The 22,422-nt window shown below is 30.8% G+C and overlaps 1 protein-coding gene across 1 annotated transcript; it reads right to left on the bottom strand.

The window, feature by feature from the left end:
* Positions 1-139: 139 nt before the first annotated feature.
* Smp_174380 (fbxl16, putative) lies at positions 140-13,682 on the bottom strand (the record flags this gene model as incomplete). The annotated part of the gene is made up of 3 exons (XM_018792800.1): positions 140-288; positions 2,017-2,165; positions 11,149-13,682. The coding sequence occupies 3 exons, from the start codon at positions 13,680-13,682 to the stop codon at positions 140-142; spliced, it is 2,832 nt and encodes a 943-aa protein (XP_018644419.1).
* Positions 13,683-22,422: the final 8,740 nt, after the last annotated feature.

The raw sequence follows: 22,422 nt of genomic DNA, 5'->3' as shown, positions 1-22,422 counted from the left end.
GAAAAAAAACACTTGTATAATAATGTATTCATTACGCATAATTGTCTTATGATATATGTACCATATGACGTAGAATGTAAAATGACAAGTTTATGTATATAAGTATGTATGTATATGGATATGTACATATTTTATATTACTAGCATAATAATTTACAACATGGTAAATTTTTGTTCAAATATAACTTCACTGGTTGTGTAGCTGCTGGTAAATGAGCCAATTCCAGATAATTCAAACGTGGATGACGAGCTAATGTACATAGACCATCTTCACTTATCCTTTTACAACCTTTTTAAATATAATTAAAAACGTATGAAAGTAAAATTGTATGAAATATATTATATGATTGTGAGTAACTGAGTGACAAATGGATTTTCTAGTTCATTATTCAGTGTTATTGATCTTGTTCAAAATACAGTAGTGATAAGATTTTGTTTCTTAATTCAATGCACTCGAGTTTCATAACAACTATCAGTCAACTCTCAGAGCAGGTTCTACAAGATTCCATGGAAGCAGTTTACTAATGGTTATCACATAACAGCGAAATAATTTAGCTTTTTGAACTTCAGATTAGAAAATCGATCAATAAAAAGTCGTCAAAACCAATCTTCAAAATATCATGCTTCTGGGCACTGATCTTCATGAGTCATATAAAAGCTTTATGAAAATCGTATATTTGGTGATTGAACCAGCGTCCTATAAACCTTCGTTCAAAACCATCAACATAGTGATCTTAGATTCTTAGAAGCAGTGTATTTCTTGATCTCTGCCTGAATAATCATAGTAATCACTATAGTGTACACAACTTGGTTCAGAAACAAGTGTTATTGCACAGACAGAACAAAAAATGTGATCAGAAAGTTGCACTGATTCGCAGACTTATTTATTTATCTTTTATATTAGTTGTAAATGACCTAAAATTAAAGTGGCAGATTTTGGATACTGGGATCTTACAAACAACCTTCAGTGTTTGCAGAAAAGCCATGTAATTTCGTTGATGATATTTTGTTGTGATATATTTCTTCTTGGACGAAAGGCTTTTTCATCAAGCTCATGATTATTCGTTATTCGAGCTGAAAGTAGCCAGTATCATCTGTTAAAGTTGTTTTCTTTCTGTCCTTTATAGATAGGTGTTATGAGTATTTCTGTTTTCTGCTTTTCATTTAATCGATTTACAGTAAGATAACAACAGTCTGCTAGATAGGCTGTAGGATCTTTATGAAGACCGAATCCCAGTTTTTTCTTTAAAGTACAGTTCGACTCTTCGGGACCGTTTTCCACTGATAAAATGGAGTGATTGATTGCCTTAATTACTCCACTTATCTGTGGGCAAGGTAATTGTGAAAAAAGTTACTCTTGTTCTACCGTATGACTAACATGTCTTATTTGAAGTCAAATAATATTTGAATACTCGAAACTGATCGTAGTTGTCTTTAAATCATTTCTTGCGTTTGAACGAAACATTAATTCATTTTCAAAGCTCTCAGTAATAGATATAATTGGTTGGCTTGAATTGCAAAACGAAATAAACTGGTAAATTGTACATGTAACTGTGTAGTGTTAGCCTAAATTGGAGAATATTCTGGAATTGTTAGACTAAAGTTAAAAATGTTCAAAATAACTTAGTTTAGAATTGTTATTACTGGTTCATCCAGAAATGAAAATATATCTTACTAATGAAGGACATTCTATTCCAAAATTATGAACGGGCGATTTTAAAATATTGAATTAATTCCAATTCGAGATGGTGTAAATATGAACTGAACTTGTAGACCCATAAATTGTATTGGCTAATCTGAACGTAAAAGGCTACAAATTCATTTCTGATTATTCGTTTCCGATTTCAATATGCAGCATTCGGATTACTTTGATGAGCTTTCATTTCTTCAACTTCAGTTGAATAAAGTACAGTAAATTATAATTCCTATGAATTCGTTCACTTACTCTCATGGTTTTGAAAGTGCATGTTTGATAAAAACCATATCATTGCTAAGCAAATATGTATGTTTAACTTACCACTTAAGCATAGATAACTTAATCCTGTCGTACTAAGTAAATGAGGTATACTACCATCTGATAAATTGATGCACCATCTTACACTGAGATGTTGAAGATTAGACATTGTTGCTAGATGGCTTATTCCCAGATCAGTCAATTCTGTACACCTATAATTATTGAAAGCGGATGAATGAGAGTTTGGAGATATCAAAATTGTAAAATAAATTTGATTAGAAAAGAGGATAATAATTATGTTATGATCATAAGAAAATGTCAGTTTCTGAAACTGCCTCGAGGAGTAAACCTTTATCTTCATATACTACTAATAACTGATCACAACACAGATATGTGGATGAATAGTTAAAGAGAAGTAAGTTCAAATTAGATACAATGGTTATCAATCCAAACTAATAATCAAAAGTGATGGGTAATTTAGAGACATAGTTTTAGAGATACGGTACAGAAATTATGAGGTTGGACGTGAAATACGTCAACATTTGTTAATAATTTCTCGAATATGTTGTAGTTTAGGCTTGAATCAAGTTTTAGGACAAATTCATGAGGTCAATGGTCACAGTTAATAAAGGTAAGTAGGTTGAAGAATAAAAGCCACTTGGAATGTTCAGTCATTACGTAATTCATGAAGTGATATGAATTAAGTGGAAGATGTTAAAAGTGGACTTAATATTCAATACATTGCTCAGCTGTCTAAAAACCAAGATAGTTCAACCAAATAAGTTCAAACGGTAAAAATACAGAGGGAAAATAAATGTAGGTTATCTTAAAATTGAGTTAACCTTTGACTTATTGAACATGTGACTAACCAAATTAGGAAAGATTGAGCCTACTTTTTGTGGATACAGATCTTTGAGTTTTTAACATGCTAGTTCTTTGATCTAAAATTTTTAGAGAATGACTAATGTCGCTCAATTATTCAAATCAGGGTGTAATTCCAATTGAGCTTGGTGGATGGGTTTTATGCTTATCCTTGGAATTCTTTCAATTTTACTTGTGATGATGAAACACGTTATAATAGTTGTGTATGACAGCTACCTGACATAATTACCTGGTGATGTAATTCCTAACGTATACGTATGCTACGAACATACAGTAAGAAATCATTGGAATAATATTATCATATAACAATGGTTGAAATTATTGAGTTGGGAGTTATTGCTATAAAAACTCAGTGGAATACACATTATTATTATTATTATTGGTTGTTTGATTATTCTATTCATAAAGATAATAAGCAATCGACACATGTGTTTGTGAATACAATGGATTTATCGTTAATGAACTGTAATTACTCATGGACAAAAAACATATCGAACATAATGTAAACATGGACAACTTTGATTGTTATAGTAATTAGAAACAATAGACAAGAACATCTAATATTTCTGTTTCAAAATGAATTAGACGATAATTATCAAACAGTATTTGTAGGCAAGGATGTCATTGTTTTTCGTATCGATTTGAGTCGATCTGAATTTTGGGAAATATATATTTAATGTTTGTCTATACTATGCAAGGTCATGAATAACAATCCTTTATTTATAACCGTTAAGTGTTAGTGAATGGTTACTCTTTTTTTGTTAAATTTCTTGCTGTATTCCTTATTATCTCGTGGACACTGGAGAAAAAGCCAAAATGTTTGACTCAGGACCTAGAAGTCTATCAGTGAAGTCGGTGATGAACCTTTTGTGTTTACTAGTTAATTAATTGTGAATAGATGTTTGAACTCGTGTAAGCAACTGGTCAGTGTTATATGAGCAAATAAAACCTATCGTCCTTACTCATAGCTATCCTTTGGTGAAACGAGAAGCGTGTAAGTTAGGATTCATACATATAAAGCCAAATGTAAAATCTACATATCGCGTTAACTGACTCAAAGAGAAAATTGTAAAAAAGAGAATCGGCTGATTGAAACCATCTTTTTAATAATTTTGTCATTGAGTTTTACGATTAAAATGTTGACTAAAATGAACTTATATCGAAATTTTATATCATGTGTTAAGAATTCCTTGCTATGTTAAATGATGTAGTATTTAGTAAGATGGTTATTATCCAATAAAATAAAGAAATGTATTCTTCGTGTATCTGGTTAAGAACTACTCAACATTTGAATCTTATTGTATAACTAATTCATGCTGCAGTATTAGTTCCAATGATCAAAGAATATCTACCTATGTGAAGCTATGATTTAGCTTTTTTTTGTTTTTCACGTCGCCCAAGTCAGTGGATTGTAATTTTTTTTTTCAATTTACCATACCTACACTAGTTTTGAACAACCAAAAGATACGGATATACTTTATGTACATTTACGTCTACCTAGTTAACAAAAATTTGTAAATTTCTTTTAGTAATAACATTACGATAATCTATGATGGACGATCTTAGTAGAATTTTGCGAATTGGTAAGTAATACTGGTTTGTTTAATTGAATACACTGATCGATCGTTTAATAGTAACCGATGTTCTGACTTTTAATCTCTATTACTAATCGAAATATACTGATTAAATGAAAATGCAACCACTAGACTAAGCCATTCAACATGGCGGTATATTATGTATCTAGTATGACATAGTTGAAAACAATAGTTGGAAAATCCTTGACTTAGGCTTCATATCAGTTGATTCTGGCCAACAAGTATTATTTGCAATTTCAGTCCGTATATCGTACCAGTTGCTATCATTACTTCTTCACTTGTCTTAACATGTAGTTACCTTCAAATGTGAAACAAATAGAAAAAACGAATTCATTGATCATATTCTAAATAAATTTGTTTGATTCGTGATTCAGCAAATTTAATGAAAACAATTATAAAACTGTATGTATAATAGCGAAGAAATCGATAATTTAATGTAAGACAAAAGACATTCATTATTATCGTTATTCAAATTGGTGTTGTGATTGGATAGAGATAAACGACTATATAAGTCGGTTGTGTAACATATTAAAAGAGAATGGAAAATAAAATAAATACATGGTTTATAAAATGAATTTAAAGTAAGATGTTAACGGGACAAAAGAGTGGGTCAATACATAAGAGAAGATGAAGAATATAGTAGGGAGTCACACAGGTTTCATTAGATCATGGTCTCCTAGATGAAGGACATATGCTTGAGGTTGTAGAGAGAACAAAGACTAACTATTTTTGTAACGTTTCTTTTCATAGTAGAGATGACCTTGGACGATAAGTCTGTCATAAACGAATGACTGTTTCACTTTTTAGTCATTTATTATTACCTCTTTGTATTCATGCAAAATAGTCTTTTGGACCCTGTTGGATATAATGGTTACTGAAATGCCAATACACATAGCTCCACACAAGTAGATGGAATGGCTTGTACGGACAAAAGGGGTCAGGTGTATTAGTTTCACTGTTAGATTATGAGAAAATAAAAGCTTGTTGTAGAACCTTAACTTCTCCAAAAGGAGGAAAGATCAAGAATGTATGTGTATGGTAGAGGCTGGTATTATGTCAAACCCACATAGGTTATTTTAGCTAATGGATAGACCAATTTGCTCATTATTCTCAAGCAAATTATTCTTTTATTAAGCCTGACCGTTTGTTATATGAATATAAGTACTGAGTCACATTTGATTAAAAGGGGTTGGCTCACTCGCCTTCTCTGTTGCGTGTCACTTCATTTTGTTTCACTTTGCTTCCTTCATTTCGTTTCTCTGATTGTCTGTCCAGATCAATGAGTGTGTAAAATATACGTATTCAAAGTTCATTCTCATATTTGGTTTATTTTATTCCGTTATTCTCCAAAACAAATTAAGTCGATAAAAATATACGAGGGTTGGCGACATGTATATTTTGATAACAATTACCATACGATCTAAATGGAGTCAGATATATGGCCATTAAAGTAACTCAGTGTCAAGAAAATGCATGGGGTCAGCGTTATCAATGATAACATGCTGCACAGAACTGCATGCCTGAAGCCTTCTGTGCCCGGATAAACATAAGGATTTACAGGTGACTCATATTGTCATATACTACCGTCAAATACACTCCTGTTATCACTAACAAAGAGCTAAGAGGTACAAGCATTTGACTCTTTTAACAGGCATGCCACCTGTAAGGAGGTTAAACACGTTCTAGACGAATTTGTTGAAATTCTAACAAACGGACAGTAGGTCTGGATGACAGAAGTGAATAAATTGGGAGAATTCTAGTCAGCTTGTATGTTTGTCTATGCAAGCATATTTTGAGTCTGAAAGTTAATGATAGAAAATTAAAGAAATTCATATTTAACTTCACTACCGGTTCTGAACAGTGGAGACTGGAGTTGTAAAGTTTAAATATACATACGGTAGGTCTTCCAGGATGATAATGAACTTCTTAAGAAAAAGCCAGTGTCACATACAATTACAGAATATAGTTATTCTCAGAACAGACTTAATTTTAGGAACCGCAATGGTTACTTCGTGATATTAAACGTGGAAATGTTCTCAACGTAATCTGTGCGATAAAAGTCAATATATCTGATATAATCAATGTCACAAATCTTACTGAATAAATAGTAAAGAAATTGTTATGTTTTGAAGAGGGTAAAGCTTCGAATGCAAAGACTTCAACATTCATAGAAAATGGTTTCATAGTGATCTAGTCCTAATTTGAAACTTCTTAGGAGTTTACATCCCCTACTTACACGTAATCGAACCAAGGACCTTCAGATCTTATGATGAGTACAATACTATCAGACGATTTATCCTTAGTTTTCAAATGGTTCTACAGCTAATGTCGTTTCGTGAAGAAAACTGTTTTGGAAATTGTACATTTATATTAAATCATACAAAGAAATGTACTTACATATCAGTATGAATTAACCAATATGACTTATTTACTAATCATTACACAGTGAAGTAAAATGCAACTTATATATATTTTTTTATATTTCAAGTGCATAGAAACAAAGTTTTGATGGACACATTCTGAGGTGGTGGTAATTAGACAGTGGATAACTAGGTTCTTTTTATTCATTTTATTTTGTCTTCATTTTAATTGAAGAGTTATAAAATTTTAGTAATAAAGCCGAGAAATTGGTCATGTTAATTATTACAGTTTTTTTCAGAGTTTATTATTATTACCATTACTATTGCTTCTATGGCTGTTAAATATGTTTTTGAAAAGATAAAGATCAACTTCTAAATTAACAGTAATTATAATGGATTGTGCATCAGTCCATATGAGTGAGTGACTCATAAAAGTATGGAGACAAAAATAGAAAAGACAAAGCAGTGGAGTTTTAAGGTATAACCTGTTTGTTGCTTGTTTGACATACTATTCCTGAAACAGTTATAATCCATTAGGGCGATGATAATCAGCTATATGATTAAAGTATTTGAATAATGTGTATATTAATGAAATTATTATTCGTTTAATCTTCATTTCTTAGAACACCATACATTAACTCAGTATAATATACTTAGGTGTTTTACCAAATGCATTCATATTTGTGAGGAAAGATGTGGTCATCTACCATTTGCGTTCTTGTTTGACAGCTTGTTTGAAAGTGAAAGAAAACAACTAAAAGATCGTGGATAGTTTCAAAGGTTTTTAAAAATGAGGCTATTGTATATTAAAAATAATTGAAATTAATTACTGCATATTTGATTAGCAATATCAAAGAGTAGTATAATAGCCATAGTCTATCAAGAAGCTAAAATTTTAGCATCTCATTCATTCTACTTTTGAAGAGATTTACAATGGACATGGGGTGCTTCTTCTGAAGTGTGTTCTTCAAAACAACTGCTCTTTAGATATGAATAACTCAGTATGGTTGTTTCTGATCTACGAGCTTTCTTCTCTGTAATCTAGGAAACCAGTTATGGAGTATTAGTCTCTCAGATACAGTTTTCGGTAAATGCAAAGACACACTTAGAGGTAACTTTTAAATTAGTATAATGGATTTTGGTAAAATACAACGTTGACTGATAAACTCACTTGGCTGAATAGATCATATTATTAAATTCATAAAACTTCCATATGTTAAGTTCTTAAAGTGTTTATATATTCAGTGAATCTTTAGCGACATTTTACTAAACATTTCTGTTCTCTTATTGTGTGGATGTGAAGTTTGATAACTTGAAGTGCTTCATAGTTGAGTCATGCTCTACTCTTTTTATGACTGATTTTATGTAATAGTCACTACCTAACATTTAGTGGATGCCTTTGGACATTCTACTATGTCATATCAACCAATAAATCATTGATTTCTTCTTACCAAAAAAACACTAAATTACATTATCTTTCTGAAAAGAAATTTGATTTGAAAATAAGAACAATAACATTATCATGAATAAAATACTAAACTAAGGGATAAATAATGACAAAACTCTAATAAACTGTGTATAGTTAAATTTCAACTCACTAGTTTAACAGTACTTCAAACGTCGGGAGACTAGGAGATCATAGATCTTATTTCATGTATAGTTGGAGTTAGTGTTATGTTTATTTTAGGAATAATGGGTTTATGATGGTGCTTATCATATACAAACGATTCTCTAATAACTAGATAGACTGAATGAGGGGGACACAACCGGACTTTAAAGGACAAATGAATGAAATCTTTATATATATCTTGTAAAGCAGAACTCCAAGACGTCCTGAGTTATTTAGTAAAGTGATTGATATTTCTTCACAGTTAATCTTCAAGTTGTTTTTGTATATCAAAAAGAACTAAACTTGATAGACCTTAGAGACATAAAAATTCCCATCATGATGTTTTTTTCTACATGTAATCAAATAACATGAAATAATCTTTACCGAAAAAGTAAGGTATTTATGTATATTTGGAATACAGTGTGTAATTTCAATATCTCAATCAGAATTTTCTAAGCTTTGATGTTGTTTACATTCTGGTTTATTTCAGATTCTCTACTGCCTTTAGTCTTGTTTAAATGTTACATTACAAATAAAATTTCATTTGTTCTCAATAAAAAAGAATATTTTTGTACGGAATTCATGTCGTTATTTGGCTGAATACGTGTCAACCCTTTTATCTGGTATTCATTTAGTCTTTGTAAAGTCAAAGTTTTGTTTTGTATCTCTATACCACTGATGGGGATAGTGATGAGAAACATCTAAAAAAAAATTGAATTCCAATTAATGAGGATACTTAAACTGTAGAATTATAATCAAGTCAGCTATTTCAATTCAAAGTGATCCTATTTTTTAAAATAATGTTGTTATCTCCATAGATCCTTATTCAATTAGAATGCCTCGTAACATACTACTGAAATAGGCAAAAACATAAGGAAAGATGAAGTTTTTTGGAAAGTTTTTTTCAGTCACTGATATTAAATAAAGTAAACAATAATAATTCATATAGAATCATTTAGGCGGAAATGAAATGATCAGACCGATTTTGATTGTACTAGATATTCTTTGTTTCTCCGTACTGTTTAAGCTTGTCTTAATTCAATTCGCTTATTTATTCTTTGAAGAAGTGACTAACATTAAACCGTGACGCACCAGAAATTCAATTCTCTACTCATTATGATATTAGAAATGTATTATTTAATTATCATTGATTAGTTTTACGCTAAAAAACACCCACACACGATATCTTTCATGATTCTTACTTGTCTAATAATGATTATAATAATTACTTTTTAATTATGTTAACTAAATTGAATTCATTTGTAAAGGTTTATATTTTAACAAGTTGGTGGATATCTGTATCCAGTAGCTTGGTGGATAACTCATTTGTATTTAAAAGAGTAGGTTCCATTTCGGTGTCTGAGTGTGCACATCAACACTGGAATACGGTACATTCAGCTGACGAATGCTGAACTGGATGAAACACATGTCCTGGCTTCTACTTCTGGTCACAATCCAAATATATGAAACACCAATTTTTTTGAAAACGTTTTAGAATCCGACTAATATATTAAATACACAAAGTAAACTAAATAAATGCTGACATATTCAAAAATTTGTTTGAAAGACTGAACTGGACAAATGAATTGGTCATGAAACAATAACGAGTACCAGCGTATGGACCTAATCGTTTCTCATTATATGAAAAAATATCTTCTGGATGGACTGTCATGTTAAATACAGCAAACAGCACTTGGTTACATTATTTAAATTATATTTCATTGACCCCCAAGTTTACTTCAACAAGCATTTATTCAATAAATCTATTTGAAATTCATAATATTCAACTCACATCTATCATATAAATTTGACGCGATTCACCCTGGTTATTGTGGAGGTGTTGAGTTCTCTGGACTGGTTGGTTGAATCGTGAAGCTTTCATTGTCTTTATAAACGTCATCTGTATATACTTCGAAAAAGAAGCGAGCTATTAGAATTTCTCCACAAATGATTAACATGCTAGTTCTATCATGATGAAACCATCCAGCTTAGAGAACGAAACACTTTCAGAGTTGTTCAATTGAGCCACATTTATTCGCCATCATCATTTCATTTATTGGTATTTTATTTTAACCATTTGATCAAAAGTGGTGGTTACATTATTAAAAATTGTCTTGCATTTTATACCTAAATCATTGTATTCAGATTATGACCAACGATACCTTATTATATATATATATATATATTTGTTGAACAGAGATTCCTTCTTTGAAATTCTTGTTTTTTGATGCGGTACAAAATAATTTAAAAGATGTCCATTTGCAGAACCCACTACAGTCCCACGAAACCCGTCTCAGTGTCTTGATCTGTCTCAGTCTGATAACATTTAACTTCTGTAACAGGCACCATGATTATTTAGTTGGTGCTCCTGATGACAGATGTGAATTGCCATCGTTTTACATATATTTAAGAATTTAAAAAGTTTACTAAATAGTACAATTTTAGTTTAGAATGACCTATGTGTTTAAATAAAGTGTGAAAGTCACTTACTTGATCCAAGACATTTGAAGAAATAATATGGTGCCTCGAAATTGTTTTTCACTGGTTTAATTATTTCTGACGATTGTCTATACAGCTAAAGTTTTGGAAAATTCTACTACCTACTGATAGTATTAAAAGTGCAGTGCCAAATATTCCATAAATGTGGTATCTGTTTATATAATTTACAGTAAAATAAAAGTATCATTGTAAGTGGTAAGAAAAAGAATAAACAAAGATATTTCATAATCATCAATTTGCTGAAACTCACCTGTCTAGTAGTAATTTTTTCAACAGAACTAAATCACATGCTACGCATTCTAATCCGCTGTCAGTGATCTTGGAGCACCATGATAAATTCAACGATATTAAACGTTTTAGATTTTCACATATCACATCTAAACCATCATCAGTTAGTTTGCTGCATCCACTTAAACTCAAAACTTGTAGATTGTTCAATGTATAGGCCAATGTCATGATACCTTGATTTGTTACATCCATACACTGAGTCAATTCCATTGTATGCATATTAATTCGTTGTTTTGTACTAAAATAACTTAATGCTGCATCTGTTATATGATAAGCTTGAAATTTAAAACATTTTAATTCTGGTAATAGATGTCCAATCGCATTCATACTTTCATCTGAAACATTGATACAATCAAACACTGTTAAATATTCAATGCTTGGTAAAAGACAAGACCAAAAAGCTAATTCGGTAAAATCGTTACAACACTCAAATTCCAATTGTTTTATAGAAGGGAATAAATTTATTAAACGTGACAATGATTGGTCTGGTATACTACATGATTTAAATATTATATGAGTAAATTTATGTGTGTATGAAGAATTACTATTAACGTTCTCCAGACTTGAGAGATTTGAAGAGATAGAGTTTTTAGAACCACTGGTTCTTTTAAATGTCCATGTATCACTCGGTGTTGAAGGTGAATCAGTATTTGATGGTAATTTATTTTGTATAGAATGGTTTACTGTTATGACACTATTGTCTTGTATAAAACCATTTTGTTGTTGTTGTTTTTTCACTTGTTTTTGGAATGAATTAATAAAATCATTTGTCTTGAACACTGACTTATTATCCTTGTCTGTATCATTTATCCATGTTGAACAACTTTCATTTGATGTCAATAATATTCGGTTGTTGAATGTTTTAGTTTTAGTCAAAGTGTTTGCAACTGTTGTGTTTATCTGAGGGAAATACGATTCAACAGTGGAGGATTGTGATAGTGATGTCATAATTACGTTGTGATTTGGGCTTAATAACATTTCTAGTATATTATACAATATTGAACTAAATCTCTCAACTAACTGTACAATTTTAATGGTTTCCAGGTGTCTGTTTATAGCGGATACAATGCGAATTCGAATAGAGTCTTCTAAATAACTATACAATAAATCATTTGGTAATGGAATGTGATCACTATGGTTTGAAATAATAATTGGGTCTTTATAATCTGTATGTTGATTCGATTTTGAATCTTCGTGACTGTTTTCTATTTCCTTAATTAATTTTTTGATGTTTAAAACAAAGCATAATTTATTCTGGAAACCATTTAAACACATAAATTCATACCATGTACGGCATACGATTGAATAGTGAATCAGTTCAGTTCCAGTTAAATAAGCAAATATATTATTCATAAAATTCTTATTCAACCATAACGATTCAATTGTATGCGGACAACCTCTTTTTTGACGTCTTACATAATCTCGATAACGTGTACATGATAGTTTCTTAACTGGAATGTTTAAATTAATTCGCAATCCTTGATTTACCAATCTTTGTTTTATGGCAGCTACTGTTGTTCCACGATGAGATGATAAGGGTGAAGATGATGAAATTGAATTATTTGAATAACGGTTGTATGTAAAGCCGGTAGAATCGCTACCACTGATACTATTACCGTTACTAACAATACTATTTTTACAGTTACGTGCAAGAATAGCTAAACGATGTGTCATTGTTGGAGAAAGTGTGGCTTTGAATGTGAATGGGGAATCTGTTAAACTATTTATATTACTATGAGCACGTCTGTTATCAGCAGTATTGCTATCCTGCCTAATTTCTGATGAAGGCTTATTTTTCATTGTAAAACTATGTCTTGGTACTGGACTACTAGGTAACGAGTTTGAGATTTTCGAATTCGATAATCGATAGTCAGAATAATTTGAAATCATATTTTTTAACGAATCACTATTTACAGATCCATTAGGTATAATGTTTTTTCTATTTTGAGTCATTGCTGTTGTATTAGGAGAAATTGTAGGGTTTTCAAGGGAATTAATTTCAGAGTGCTTTACAACCATTGACTTTCCTAATACTGATGAGTCTTCTTTTTCATCTGAAATTCTACCACCAAGATTTGTGCTATTAATGCTTGTAGTATTGTTATTGGTGTTGCTTGCATCGCTAGCACTGATGTTATTAGGAATAGGGAACAGTTTATTACAAATGGTACATTTATCATCTGTAAAGTGTTCACTGTTCTTATGATTCTTCTCATTTCGATGTTTTTCTTCAGTTGAATTAACATTAGAATGATGATTGTTAGTTTTAGAATTATTGGCTACAATTCTATTGGTGACTGAAATAATATATTCATTTGTCACGGAGTTTTTTATTGTATCCGACTGAAAATTTAAAACAACTGATGACTTAGTCATTGTAGCTGTTGAATTGTTCACCGTAACAGTAGAAGAAGTGGTTGTAGCATTTGATTTAGTAAAACGTAAATTTTTCAAATTATTAGAAAAATCTATACATGCTTTGGCAAATGATGTCATATTGTTACAAACATCTTGAGGTAGCTAGAATGAAAAATAAAAGTATTAAAAAACACCATTAGTAAGTTCTGAAGACACAACGTCGTATTTTTTCGTTAATTTACAGTTTACGCATTTAAAACGACTCCTACTGTTTTCCCAAACATAGCGCATATCCTTCACTCAGTTGCAGTAGTCATAGTTACCATATTTCAGAAGCGAGAACAGATATAGGTCGAAACGTACTATTTGATGCATTTTTCTAGAAAGATGAATATTATTGTAGAAGTTTATTCGTAATTCATAATATCTAAATGAAATGGGTGTATTTAAGCAAGCAATAGTTGTATAAGATAAAGAAGTTTAGAATTATCTTTTATGGGGAAACTAAATATTATTCTTTGGGAATAGCGAATTCAAATGAATGATAGTAATATCGTATTACGAACTCATGGTCGACCGTGACTACATAGTTTGTAGATAGTAATGAACTCTCAGCTAGACAAAGTTGAAAAGGCAACAAAACTGTTGTGGTTACTTTTGATTAAGTTCTCTGATTAATTCATTCTTCAAGTTGACCATCATTGTTTCTATGATGTTGAACATTTTAAATTGATTGAAAGGTGAATTGATAAAGAATATCCCAGGTATTGTGAGATTCTACTAATAAACTCTTATTTTGAGGTCTTGAAAAGGAAATTTTGTCTATAGGCCCTATCAGCATCTCTCTAATTCAAGAATATGTCTATGTTCACTTCTGTTAAAACTAATAGTGAGAATGTCAGTGTAATGTCTATTTTCGTTTAGAAAAAATATATTGCTCAATTTAAAATTTTAAAATCACATGTAATAAAGTTTGCAAATCGAATTGTGTCCTTCAATCAATAGAGTTATTGTCAAGTGTGAGTCGAATACTATACATCTTCCTACTGTATACATGAATTTGGATTTAAATCGGTTCAACAAAGATATATCAGAGAAATATGTCGGTCAGTTATCCGTTTGAAACTCAAATAGGCGTTGACAGTCTTTGATTAATCTTATGTCCATTAGATGAAACTATCTAATATGGTAATTAAACCATTATAAAAATAAATTAGTCTATCACTACTAAAATAACTTTGTATTAATGGTTATGATACTTTTACTAAGATATCAAGGATCCATGTTACTATGTTCAGACAGAGGATTAAAAAAGTATGGCTACCTTTTCTATTTGTTCCAACTGATATCTGTTTTCAGATGACCTTGTGTTATGAAATGAATTTTCTCACAAAATAAATACTAGTAGGCGCATAAAAGTATGGAACTGATTACAAGCCTAGCTAATTAATTTTTGTGCGTATTCGAAACCGTCATTTACGTTTCCTCTTATTTTAACAGTTAGTTTATTAGAATCTTAGAACGACAATTTTGAGAAGATAATTCATTGAGTTTATAATAGATTTTAACTTGTTTCGAATAATATATATGATATAGAGAGCCAATCAGAAGTAGCCTAATGAGAAGGTCAATCGATTGCAATCACAAGTGACCTAAAGGACAAGTACATTTCATTGGGTAAGGTATGGATCAATTTCCTAAGGATTAAAGTGGTATATATATGATTATTTGTGTATTTTATCCGGTAGCCCAATACACTTTCCTGCTCACTCTTGTGTTCTCGCTTAAGTATTCAGTTGGAGGGTTGGCGCGTAGCACATCGTATATTAGTATCAGATATATATATATATATATATATATATATATATATATATATAGTTTTGAATTGGAGAAAAACTGTGACAGAAATGTTGTCTTGTCACGTGGTTAATGTCTTTAAATTGTTCCTAATTTTATTGAATTAAATTTTTTTATGTAGTTCATTTAAAAAATGGAATGTTTCCACACATTAACTTTTTACTTTAAAACAGTTCGGAAAGTAAATGAATGCAGTAGTTACGAAAAGATAATTTCAATAGTCTTTGAGGTATTACTTATTAATTGCCAAAGAGATAAAACTAGGTTTTATTTCTTTGGTCTTTGTTAATCATTTGCACGTCCGTGTAAGTTCGTTTACTTTACTTCCTTTTATCTCACTAAATCAGTCAAAGGGGAAGTATTGGTCCAATTTATCTCATGCACATCAGTAGAACGACGGAGAAAATTAACAAGAGAGTTAACCGTAAATAAATGATCTGAACTGTCGTGAAAATATAAAAATGGAAAATACATTTCAAGGAAACAGATGAATCAAGGCGTATACAAAGGAATTACGCTGAAGTAAAGATTTAAAGTTGAAAATGAAATGCAACGACATCACTGTTATCCATTTTTTTGATACGTTATAAAATGTCTCTAAACATTTATTACGAGTGTAGACTGTTTCATTAAAAAAGTTCACTTGCCTCGTTTGCTTCAAACTGACAATTAAAAGCATGCTAAAAAATACCATGTCTTGGTTTGGTACTTCTAGCAGAGCGTTTCCAAAATGTTTTTATTCCAGTCAGGCTCGAGCATCAAGGCTAGCTCTAAATTGTCATGTGTAACTCTTGTTCTAACCATGCTAATCGACTGGCTATCTTCAAGCCAGCGGTTCTAGGAAATTCAGTATCATTAATATTCAACGTAAGCTGAAGGTTTTTTTTGTGGTTTTTGAGTTACGAGTGATAACTTATATTAACCAGTTTTGCTTTGGTAGACCGAAAATTGTTATTATAAGTCATGCGATGCAAAAATATGTTTACTTTTTAATCTAGGCTTGATTTGTAAAAATTACTTTTTTTCATATTTTAACAGCTTTAACAAATATAACTAATTTAAAAAAAGCAAATCGCTATTCCTATAAGAGAACCAATGAAAGAATTTAATGGATTTAAAAGTTAAATTTATTCCGATTGATAACTACAATTTTCGTTGCTCGGAAGTAAAATCCTGAATGTGTCTCACTCATCCGTATAATTTAGTCATAAAATCTCTTTTTGTTTCCAGGCAACATCATCAGTACATACTTCAAAAAAAATGGAGGTCAAACTATCTAGTACACAGAAGACAACACATTCAAAAGTTTATTTCGGTTGATAAATATTTACCAATCAATATTCGTTCAGAATCACTCCAATATTTAAATTCATTGTTGCTATGCTTAATTTTTTGCTACGCATTGATTTCTTTGGTACAAAAATATTATCTATAATCAATGTTATTCTATTTCGAAACATTTTATTTCTACAGTAAACAACAGTGTTTTCTGTGTGGTACCATTTAACTTATCTGTTATAAGTTTGATAAAATGGGTGAATGGTAAATAAAGAACAAATTAGTTTTGATACATGAGATAAATTTGACTAATTAGATGATAGAAACTATTTAATGAAGTTGTCAGTCAGTAAGTTTTTTCCTACTAATTAGATAGTTATTTAACTTATTTAATTACAATACATAGGTACCAGTTAAAGCTGATTGGAAATGTTTGCATTCATTTCAAATGAAGCATTTATTTCTTATTTGTAATATAAAAAAGATAATGATTTATAAGGAAAGAATGTGAATGAAATATTGTTGTATTCCATTAAGGAGCAAATTAGCGTTTTTTGATTAAAAAAGAAAATACAGTGATCGACATAATGATAATTATATATCAGAAGGGGGTTTTGTGGAGATTTTAGTAATCTTATATAGTTGAGATCATGAGTCAATTGAAGCTAAACAACCATGCAAAACCTGGAAGCACTGAAAAGCCGTTTCGTTCTATTGTGGGACTCCTCAGCAGTGCGCATCCATGATCCCGCCTCGCGAGGTTCGAACTCAGGACCTACCAGTCTCGCGCCAGAGCACTTAACCGATAGACCACTGAGCTGGCCGGCATCCAACGGTGGTAATGTCTAACTTCAACCAATCCACGAAATTGAGCAACCATTCACCAATGTCCTCAGTGAGTTGATCTCTTCCAACAGACCTGGTTGAACTCCACTGGTTACTGCTTCTCGTGGATACGCGCTGCTGAGGAGTCCCACAATAGGATGAAACGGCCGTCCAGTGCTTCAAGGTTTTCCATGGTGGTCTAGCTTCAATTGACTCATGATATCAACCATATAAGATAATTATATATATTTAGAAAATACATTTAGATTAGTGTTATATCAATTTGTTCGACAAAGTTTTAGTTTAGAGTAAATACTAACAAATGCTTCATGATTATTGATTAAAATGGTAAACTGATAGTGGGATGGTTTTCGTCTTTTATCTAGTTTGTGACTGTGAACAGTTAAACATGTCAGTATCTTCTGCTTGTAAATATTTATAGACGATATGTATGTAAATAAATAAATAAAACACATATTTAACTAGAAGTGTGTAAACAGAAGTTGGAGAATAATAGCATTTCATGTTCAGTTATCAAAGAACTAAAGAAAAGCGGCTTTCTTTTGATGATATATATATTTCAGTTATGTGAATATATGAAATGTAGGGATATTTTTTTCAGATGCGTAATATGAGATTATATTATTTGTTACTTGCTTTTTTTACCTACTAAACAAACTTCCTATCTACCTATTGTTTGTTATTAAACTTCCCTTTGTATTAACTGATACTTGATAAATAAAAAAATATCACTCTCAACTTAAATTACAATAAATAGAACTGAATAAGTAACAAGTGTGATTAAATGTATTTGTATGCTCACTTTTCATCCGAATAATAGTATAACAATACTCAGATGCTACAAGTCCTAGTCTTGGTAATGTTCAACGTTTTTGAAAATCGGACTATCATTACCGTGGACCTGTAAAAATATATTTCATGCATAATTCATTTGTGGACAATTAATTGTGGTAAAGATGGTAAATTATGTCAAAGATTGAAATTAGCTGGAGGATCATTAAAAATCATGAAGCACTGAGGGCATATTTCTTTCTATTATGGGACTTTGTAGAAAAGATCCCTTTCATCTTATTCACGCAGAATAATAATCACAATATCCAGGCTTCATAGGAAAAAACATTTTCTTTAGCTTGAACTTGATATTTCATTCTGAATCCTACTATTAGTTTTACCAAAATTATTATTTGATTAAATTCAAATGTTTTACGGAGATTTTAACATGAAAATGTATGTGTCGTCCAGCCATTTAATTATGTTATGATGACTACGTTACCTCTTACTATGATTACTATTAATAATGATAAATTAGTTTGTTGGTCAAATCTAAGTTAGTGTTTTAATTCCAAAAAAGCGGTAGTACTAGTAACTGTCTGTTTCCTGTATCAGTATTTTACAATGAGTCATGATCTAATTTAAAATACTTTAAGGAAGTGTACAATGAAATGGATTCAAATACTTTGCTATCTATTTAAATATATACATAAAACAGTAAAATTTTAAAGAATAACTATACTTATTTTCACTGATTTTTCCTAATTTTTATGAAACTGACACACTTAAAAACGACGAGTCTCTTACACGAAGACACATATACACAAACATAGATAAACCAACTTTAATGTTTCCCATTTATCATTCAATCTGTTTATGACTTGGTCAATTTTCAATATAACATATACACTTATATGTATACGTAATTTAAACTAGTGAAAAAGAGTTTAGGTACACTTTTAAACGACCGTCCGACATTGATCATAAATACATCACAACTTTTTTTGTGTAAATAAAGAAGAAAAAAAAATACACAACTACAATTTTGAAAGGGGCAATGTGATTTAAACAAGACCAAGATTTCACCTAATATTTTTTCAACAGTTGATTGAGGAAATAATTTTTTTTTCCTGATAATATAAAAATGTATACTTTCCTTTAACAAATTAGGGTGTCTGTACATTATGCACAAATAATTTTTTTACTGACTTTTTAGAGTAATTCTTCTTTTTTTTCATGAATGTTGGTGTGATGTGACAAAACCGAGACGTAAGTTAAATTTGGGACAGAGGATGAGAGAGATGTAAACAAAGTGTAAGTGTCTGTTGATTTGCGACAAAAGGTAAAAGTCACTTAGATTTCACCAAAACGATCAGATTTTATGCTTTTTTTTTAAGATAAACAATGTAAGAAAAAGTCTGTAGTTAAACACTCATGGATACTTTTAAAATACATGTTTTGATTAAGTTTAAATGAACTGGTTGAAAATCATACCAGCATGTGTTGATTGAGAAGATTATAGGATGCATTAATTTTATGTCGAATTTGAAATATAAATATTGAATAGAGGACCTAAAGTTAATAGGATTAATAAAGCATTCTATACAATTGGTTTCCTTTATAAATTTAAACTGAGCAAGAAAAATCTTGTTAAAGAGTGCGATGAATTCGTTGTATTTTGTTGCTTTCTGTTCAGTTACATACAAGGTAAGTTTATAAGCATAATTATTGAAATAAAGAAATGGATTGTTAGTCAATAACGAATAAACTGTTTGCAGTATGAAGACGTTAGGAATCAAAGTCGTAGCAAGCTTTTAGTAACTGCTCTGGGTGACGGTTTTGAATATTCAAGATAGTTTCATTACGCATTGTAACGAACACATTTGAGAAACTTAAGTTGACAAAAGGGACATATGAACTAAACCAACTTGATTGCCTTGTGACCGTTATCAGCTTCAATGATGTGTAGAGACTATTCAGTTTGAATAAAGCCTCTATCAATTAATAATTTTAGCTAGACCAATATTGTAAACTCGAGAGCACTAAACAGCCATAACGGAGTGAGACAGTTAGTACCGGCGGATACGGATAACGGTCTTACAGTACCGAAACTAAATCTGAATTATTAGATGCTGATAAAGTGTGATCTCTGAAGAGGTTATGGTTGTACGTAAATTTGAAGTCCCACAGAACGATTAAACAATTGTCCAGTTATCTGTCGTTTTCAGTAGCTTTAAAGTTAAAGTCAATCCATAATTTGGAGTGTCTTCAAATCAAATAATCAGAATAGAATTTTTAAATACAAGTCCATTAGTTCAAAACTCTATTTCATCCACCTGAATAATAATTCACTAACTGTTTTATCCTTTTTTACCTAAACATTTTTAAAAGAAAAATGACTGAAGGATTTAAAGTTACTTATTTCCTAAGAATAATTCCATAAATAAAGTTAAAGTGAGTACTTGGTTACTATCGTGTTTTTAATAACGTTAGTACTTTTACCTAATAACTAATGCAGAGAAATAATTATGTAGAATTATCTCATTTTCACCTTTTATAGAACAACAGGTAAAGGAGTGGCTTAGCGGGTACATGACTTTACCTCTACGTACTTCTGTTTAGGTGAAGTCATAACACTGGTCAAGCTTATGGTCTCCATTCCAATGTTGATGTAGATAATATGTCTTTGGCCAGGCACTATTTGTTTCAAACACTAGTGTATTATCCACTGGAATACTGGAATTAACATTCTTACATAACGATAAAATTCATACGCCTTATTTACCTGAACCTATTGTTTAAGATAAAGAAATTAGAATTTTAACAGACAACTGAATTACGTTTTGTTTGTGGTCAAGAGTTGTTCATTTTCAAATAAAACCATTATCATTCATTTTAAGGTACGAAGCAATCGAATCTGCTAATAATCTATCGAGTGAATCTCTCATAAAGCCGTCTTTACGTACAACAGTATTTAACAGTGTTTGACAGTAGAGTCGAATACGCACGACTTATTATGAGAAGAACGTTATGAATACTTGGATTTCAGCAGAGATAATCAAGCACAATACATTGTTTATAAACTTGGTATTAGGACCTATATGATACTACAGTGAAAAATAATACCCAATGACATTTTTTTTACTTATTGATCATACTAGAATAGGATATTTAATTCTTCTGTTTACCCTGTGTTACCATTAATAGTAAATAGTCATTTCTTTGATCGAGTCGATAATGGTAAATAATACAAGCTCCTGAAATAAACAAGCACATTTGGAACAGTTTTAAAATCCATTTCTACTAGGTCGAGAAACTACCTTCTATTCATATTCATATTATTTCACATGTAAAAATTAGCAACCTGATATCTTCCAGTTCAACACTATAGGAGAAGGGAGGACATTTAAGACATTTAGTACTAAATAAATCCCGATTTAAGCACATTCTCTCAACATCTATAAAAAATGTTCAAAAAATTCCCAGCTATACAATTACGTAACCACTGCTTAACTTCTCAAAGAAATAGTTATTGGGCATGTGTGATGATAATACAAAATGATTAATTTTGGAACGGATGTTTATCAATTAGTTCAAAGCAGTGGCTGACTATAATTTTCACTTGTGCAATGTTTAAGTTCCTTGCATATTTCTCATGATCTACTGCTTTGGATCCTATTAATAATTTATAAATTACATTCTTATATGTGGAAAGTAAATTTACGAGTTTACTTATATCTGGTGTTTTTCAGTAAGTGAAAAATACGTTCCTTGATTCACATCACATAATATAGACTAATAAACAGTGAAATAAGCTATAAAATTCTACTTCAACAATAAAAGCCAGGTTTTATCAGTGAGAAATAGAAATGACTTGATACAATTCTCTGTTTTTATCTTGAACCTTATCACCTCAAACTACACAATCTTATTCACTTAGTATTACTGGTTTGAATCTTCCCATTGATGTTTAGGACTGCAACTGGTAAGTCTCTAATTGGCATATGTGCATACTGTGTGTATTGCCTCGATATAGCCTTAATTCACAAGCATTATAAGCAAAGATGGATAGTGGCTGGCAGTGGAATCCAGGACGCGCGTTTCGAGTCCCAGATAGGACGAAACG

Source organism: Schistosoma mansoni (genome assembly GCF_000237925.1).
Source record: "Schistosoma mansoni, WGS project CABG00000000 data, supercontig 0111, strain Puerto Rico, whole genome shotgun sequence".
NCBI lineage: Eukaryota > Metazoa > Platyhelminthes > Trematoda > Strigeidida > Schistosomatidae > Schistosoma > Schistosoma mansoni.
Note: the sequence above shows the minus strand (reverse complement) of the source record. Positions and strands in the feature narration are given on the sequence as shown.